This window comes from Lampris incognitus, chromosome 5, assembly GCF_029633865.1.
Source record: "Lampris incognitus isolate fLamInc1 chromosome 5, fLamInc1.hap2, whole genome shotgun sequence".
In the NCBI taxonomy this organism is placed as follows: domain Eukaryota; kingdom Metazoa; phylum Chordata; class Actinopteri; order Lampriformes; family Lampridae; genus Lampris; species Lampris incognitus.
The window spans coordinates 22421285-22427932 of record NC_079215.1 but is presented as its reverse complement, the minus strand read 5'-3'; the positions used below and the strand labels follow the sequence as shown (position 1 = coordinate 22427932).

The window sequence follows — 6648 nt, the reverse complement described above, 5'->3', positions numbered from 1 at the left end:
TATCTCAGTAGTCTGTTGGCTCAAGTATTGTCTTTGCTTGAGGCAGTTGATTCATCCATCCGTTCCATCCATCCATTATCCAAACCTCGTATCCTGCTCTCGGGGTCGCGGGGATGCTAGAGCCTATCCAGTTAATGGGCGGCAGGCCGGGAGACACCCTGGACAGGCCGCCAGGCCATCACAGGGCGATCACAAGACTTGAAATAAGAAATTTTCCACAAACAGGAAATGAAATCTAAAAAAAAGAACAACAAAAAAACAGATTGGTTTGCTTTTTGGCAACTTTTTTTTAAAATTATTATTTTATGGACAAAAAGTGTCAAGCCGTGTGTCTATGCGGGGCTTTTATTTTAAAAGAAACATGTTGGAACCGGGTGTTTTTTTTAATTATTATTATTGTTGCAAACATTTATTGAAAAGGTAACAGTAAACAGTAAACATTAGTAAAATACAAACTTGTGTGACACAATCAAAATAGCAACAGTGTAGCATACCTGCACAATACTACTACTACTACTACTTTCGGCTGCTCCCGTTAGGGGTCGCCACAGCGGATCATCCGTTTCCATTTCTTCCTGTCTTCTGCGTCTTCCTCTGTCACACCAGCCACCTGCATGTCTTCCCTCACCACATCCATAAACCTCCTCTTTGGCCTTCCTCTTCTCCTCTTCCCTGGCAGCTCCATATTCAGCATCCTTCTCCCAATATACTCAGCATCTCTCCTCCACACATGTCCAAGCCATCTCAATCTCGCCTCTCTTGCTTTGTCTCCAAACCGTCCAACCTGAGCGGTCCCTCTAATATACTCGTTCCTAATCCTGTCCTTCTTCGTTACTCCCAATGAAAATCTTAGCATCTTTAACTCTGCCACCTCCAGCTCCGCCTCCTGTCTTTTCATCAGTGCCACTGTCTCCAAACCATATAACATAACTGGTCTCACAACCATCATGTAAACTTTCCCTTTAACTCTTGCTGATACCCTTCTGTCGCAAATCACTCCTGACACACTTCTCCACCCACTCCAACCTGCCTGCACTCTCTTTTTCACCTCTCTACTGCACTCCCCGTTACTTTGGACGGTTGACCCCAAGTATTTAAACTCAAATGCCTTTGTCACCTCCACTCCTTGCATCCTGACCATTCCACTGTCCTCTCTCTCATTCACACATAGGTATTCCGTCTTGCTCCTACTGACTTTCATTCCTCTTCTCTCCAGTGCATACCTCCACCTCTCCAGGCTCTCCTCAACCTGCACCCTACTCTCGCTACAGATCACAACGTCATCCGCGAACATCATCGTCCATGGAGACTCCTGCCTGATCTTGTCCGTCAACCTGTCCATCACCATTGCAAACAAGAAAGGGCTAAGAGCCGATCCTTGATGTAATCCCACCTGCACCTTGAACCCATCTGTCATTCCAACCGCACACCTCACCATTGTCACACTTCCCTCATACGTATCCTGCACCACTCCTACATACTTCTCTGCAACTCCTGACTTCCTCATACAATACCACACCTCCTCTCTCGGCACCCTGTCGTATGCTTTCTGTAAATCTACAAAGACACAATGTAACTCCCTCTGTCTATATTTCTCAATCAACATTCTTAAAGCAAACATCGCATCTATGGTGCTCTTTCGTGGCATGAAACCATACTGCTACTCGCTGATCGTCACCTCTCCTCTTAACCTAGCTTCTATTACTCTTTCCCAAATCTTCATGCTGTGGCTGATCAACTTTATACCTCTGTAGTTGTTACAGTTCTGCACATCGCCCTTGTTCTTGAAAATCGGTACCATTATGCTTCTTCTCATACCTGCATAATACGTACTTTTTAAAATTCTAAACCAGTATTGAAATAACACATCGAACTGTACAGCATCAAAAATGATACGAATTAAAAATTAAAACACAGAAGACAGAGGCAACCTGTAGGCTTTGGCATGGCATCCAGCCTACAGACCCCCACCCAACAAATCAAAGAAATAAAAAAATAAAAAAATAAAAACTCATATACCATCTCCAATACATCTTACCTATTTAACCAAAATCGAACATCACCTTCCGTCCTTCCTCAATCACAATGAAATTGCTCCCCTCCACAAATCCACTAATAAACTCTTCTTCTCTATCATAACTACGCAACATATTGTAACGTGCATGGATAAGTAGACACGCTGGCCGCTGGCTGGCGGGTCTGACCCTTTAGTCTAGCGGTTAGCGATGGCTCCTGAGGTGCGGGCGATACCGGTTCGCGTCCCGGCCGCGGCAGGCACTGTGGTTGTGTTGTCCCCCCGAATTCGCTACAATGTTAGCGTCTTTTTCCATGATACCCTTAAAAACACCTCAGCTTTCCTCTTTTCATAAAGGGCTATATTCCTCCTTAACTTGACAGCAAAACCTTGCATGGCTTAAAACACAATTTAATAACCGGACAAAAAAAAAAAGTAATAACCGGATGTTGAGCGTCAGCCACCATGATGATGACGTTTCAAGTCGACCCCGCCCCTTTTACAGACAGAACCAGTCGAACCGGGAGTAATGCGACGGATGGCGTTTCGAAAAAAAACACCGCGAAAAGTAATCCGTAGTGTTTTTCTGTTTAGTGTTATTTCAGCTCATTGTGACGGAGGCATTATTAGTCAGCATTATTTTGCTTAAATGTCTCGGAAATAAAAAACTAAAAAACTATGTCAACGAAGAAATTGGCCAAGTAAGTAACCCATCCAAGTAGGCGGTTAGCTTGTGGTCACAAGTAGGACCAGGTTAGGAAACGATAAAAACGCGGAATAGCCGCGTAAGCTTTTTATATTGGTAATTTTTATATTCGCATTTAAACATTCATTGTTTACAGCTGTTTTTCGTAAAGAGACGCGCTTCTTTAGTTAAGAGATTAAATAATGTTGTAGGGACAAAGTGACATCTTCTATGTTTCCTCCACAGAGAGCTTGGCTTGCTGAGGAAGCGCAGCCAGGTTTCAGCTGCACAGAAGAAACCACTGGTCTCCAGTAAGCTGAAATGTCGTTTCTCCTCATGTGAAAATTATGTACAGACAATTAAGATGACACTAATTCAAGAGGTTCAAGATACAGGACCATCTGGGTTATACAACCTCGCGTGTCCGTTTGTAAGAGTCTGTATTATTTGCCCGACTTTTTCCAGATCAGATTTTTGCATACCTGATTGTAATCGACTTTGAGTCGACTTGCTGGAGAGAAAAAAACAACTATGGTCAAGAGATCAGTAAGTCTGCTAATTTGGGACTTTACCGCTGTATTTATTACGTTTAGCATAATATTTTATGGTCCATATTTTTAGCAGTAATTGCTCAACATCTGCCTTCTCACTTTTCAATCCCCCTCCCAAATCTACCCTATAATCTCTCACTCATTCAGATGTTATTCACCCTTTTACCTCTTCTCCCTTTCTGTAGTTGAATTCCCTGCTGTTCTGTTGAACACATACACCGGGGAGATCGATTCTGTGTTTCATACTTACATTCAGCCCCAGGAACACCCTACTCTGTCGGAGTTCTGTACAGAATTGACTGGCATTACACAGGTGTCCCAAAATGCACACAAAGATACTATGACAAGCGCACAGGTCCACTCCTATTTGTGTGGCTTTTTCTCACTTGACAATTTGGTTTCCTGCCCTCACAGACACAAGTGGAAGCAGGGGTTCCCCTCCACATCTGTCTCTCTCGGTTCAGCCGCTGGCTTCAAACCCTGCAGCTCCAGAAGGGTGTGATCTTTCCTAAGGAGCTAAGAACCACTGCACCTTTGACCTCTCAAAAACCATGTGCCTTCCTCACTTGGTCAGGTGAAAGTTGTTTGTATTGCTCTGATGCTTTGATTTAAAGAGAGCACTGTGACCATTGGTCTAAAAAGATTAATCATGCTGACTGACACCCCTCCGCCCCCCTTTGGATCCATCTTTCTTCATTTGGATCCATGCAAACTAAGAAAACTGAATTGGCTGCTAAGGGGTACATTCCCTCATGGTACCCGCTGTTGTGTTTGAATTCAGATCACAACATACTAGATATTGTAGGGCCCTCAAATTTTATAAAACAAAAATAAACATTTGATATATATATTGGGGAAAAGCAATACTTTGACTAGCATATTTATACAATTCCTGTGGATGTGTTACTTTTTAGTTGTTTTTTTTTAAGCAGATAAACAGACTTTACGATCTTCCTATGCCACAAATTTTAACTCACCTACTTTTTGGCAATTTGGGTCAATAATGGCATTTTATTCTATTACTTATTGCCATCAATCTTGCTTCAGTGAAATGCTATTTAAAAGGCAAAGCTCATGGCACACTGGTGATATTGAGAAGTTAATAGGGATTTCCCCCTCGCACTTGTGTGACCATTTGTTTTAATTTTTACACGAAAAAACACTTTCAGAAAGATAAGCAAAGTACCTGCTGATATTTCCATACTGACCATGTTTAGCTCCCTATAATTATCAAAGCTACTCTATGATGTAGCTGTTTTTTTTTATTATTGAAATAAATGGTGAAGAGGGATTACTTGACTGCAAACCTCTTATATTTCAAGTTGAAACTTTATTTGTCCACTGAATTAACCTGGAATGTAATGTTCATGTGTGTCTATCTGTGATGTGTCTCAGACTGGGACCTTGGCGTCTGCCTGCATTATGAGTGTAAACGCAAGCAGCTTCATAAGCCTGATGTGCTTAATAGCTGGATAGACCTCAGAGCTACTTACCGGGTAAGTAGAGACTCTCTTGTGATTCTCTTACTCCTTTCTTACCCCTGTTGTAATAAACTATACTATTTATTTTTTTAGCAATTTTACAATCGAAAACCCAAAGGTCTGAATGGCGCCCTACAAGATCTTGGAATCCAATTTTCTGGGCGAGAACACTCTGGTAAAACAACAGCAAACAAAAAAAATCTATTTTACCCAACTTTAGATGAGAAAAAGGTCTGATGTATCTGTGTTTTGTTCTTTCTGTCTTCTTTCCTCTTCCCACAGGTCTAGATGATGCCCGCAACACTGCCCTGCTGGCAGTGAGGATGATGAGGGATGGGTGTGTAATGAGGATCACCAGAAACCAGGTGAGGGTGAGTGGCTCTCTGACAACCCCCATGGTGTCCCCTCTACTACTAACTGCCCTCCTGCCTATCTCATCTGAAGATTCCTGCAGGTGACATCTCTTTCTCCCACATGTTTTATTCCACAATGCTGTAAAATTCTTTGCTATTCCTAGCCCTTTCGATTACCATCCATTTCCGAAAGATCCCTGGTCAGTGGTTCCCTTTTCTCACTTACCTGCTTTTCATCTCACTATTATATTTACCACCTAGAAACTCCCAAAACATCTCTCCAAAGTAAACCTCGTGTGTCATGGGTAATGATTTTACCCATTTCCAGGCATGAACGTTTTCTTAAAGGTGTACTTGGTAAAACTGCTACTGCCTCCAACCAATACAGGCATTGGTGACAAAGGAGTCTAAAGCAAAACAAAAACAGAGCCTCTTCACCTATCAATCCCAGGTTTTGACTTTCACCCCGCTTCACCTTCAGAACATTAATGCATACATGCTGTCTCACTGAGCAGACCAAGTATGCTACCCAATAAAATCTTGTGCTATTTCATTTTATTATTTTGCATACCACATCACAACCCCAATTAAAGTGAGGTGAAAAAGAAACAATTCTTTGATTTAGTCAATGATAGAGGGTGCCTTTACATTTAACTTTGTAGAGCAGATAGATGGAGCACTGCAGCCAATGCAAAATGTGCCTTGCTTCAGAAATGTAGTGTAGTGATAGCCTACTTCAAGCTGTTGTGGTAGGTAAATGGGAAGCTGCATCCATCAAAAAATACACACATTTTCTCTCTCTTTCAAGCATGATTGATTCTTAAATGAGTTCATGTTTACGTCACTGTTTCCTCTTGTAGTCCCCATTGATGGCCAAACCCCTGTGTGGAAATGATAATTGTCAGATTGGCAATAAGATGGAAATATGCAACACCAAGGAAGAGGAGAAGACGTGTGCCACAATCAAAAGTCCAGCATCCAACACTACTCCAACAACTTGTCAGCTAAGATCGTTGTCAAAAAACATTAAGCTTGTTTCAGGCAAAGCAAAGAACTCAAACTTCATCCAAGAACCAGCCACAGACTGTCAAAGCCTTGTGTCGCCAATAACACTGCTGAATGGTGTTAATACACCATTGTGGAGGAACTATGGCTGTAAGTCAATCCAAGTGGACACTGTAAGAAACCTTACCCCCTCAATGAATGCCCCTTCACCGCAGAATAAACCTAACAAGCTTGTTCTCTGTTTTACCACTATGGACGGCCTCTCTCACCTACCTCAGCCTGACCCAATAATTGAGCCAGTGGCAGCACCCACAGGGGAAGAGCAAAGAGGAGATGGCTTTCTAGCAGGGAAGGAGCGGTGTGGTTCCTATGACAATGTGATGTTAGAGGGTGACGATGTCAAGATTGATTTGTGCAATAAGAGTGGAATCTTTCATGCTGTAGAAACCTCAGATTGTGACAGCATATGTGATTTGTGGGAAGAGCAAAACATTTCACATTCAGTGATTGGTCAAACTAAATTAATGTCAAACCGCAATATGACAGAAATACCCTGCAA

At 42.2% G+C, this 6648-nt stretch overlaps 1 protein-coding gene across 1 annotated transcript; it reads left to right on the top strand.

The window, feature by feature from the left end:
- Window positions 1-2582: 2582 nt before the first annotated feature.
- Window positions 2583-5023, top strand: eri2 (ERI1 exoribonuclease family member 2). Its single transcript, XM_056280429.1, has 8 exons — window positions 2583-2715; window positions 2946-3010; window positions 3165-3245; window positions 3436-3563; window positions 3665-3824; window positions 4646-4746; window positions 4825-4892; window positions 5014-5023. Exons 1-8 carry the CDS (start codon window positions 2693-2695, stop codon window positions 5021-5023), a joined length of 636 nt encoding a protein of 211 aa, XP_056136404.1. The 5' UTR covers window positions 2583-2692.
- The last annotated feature ends 1625 nt before the right edge of the window (window positions 5024-6648 follow it).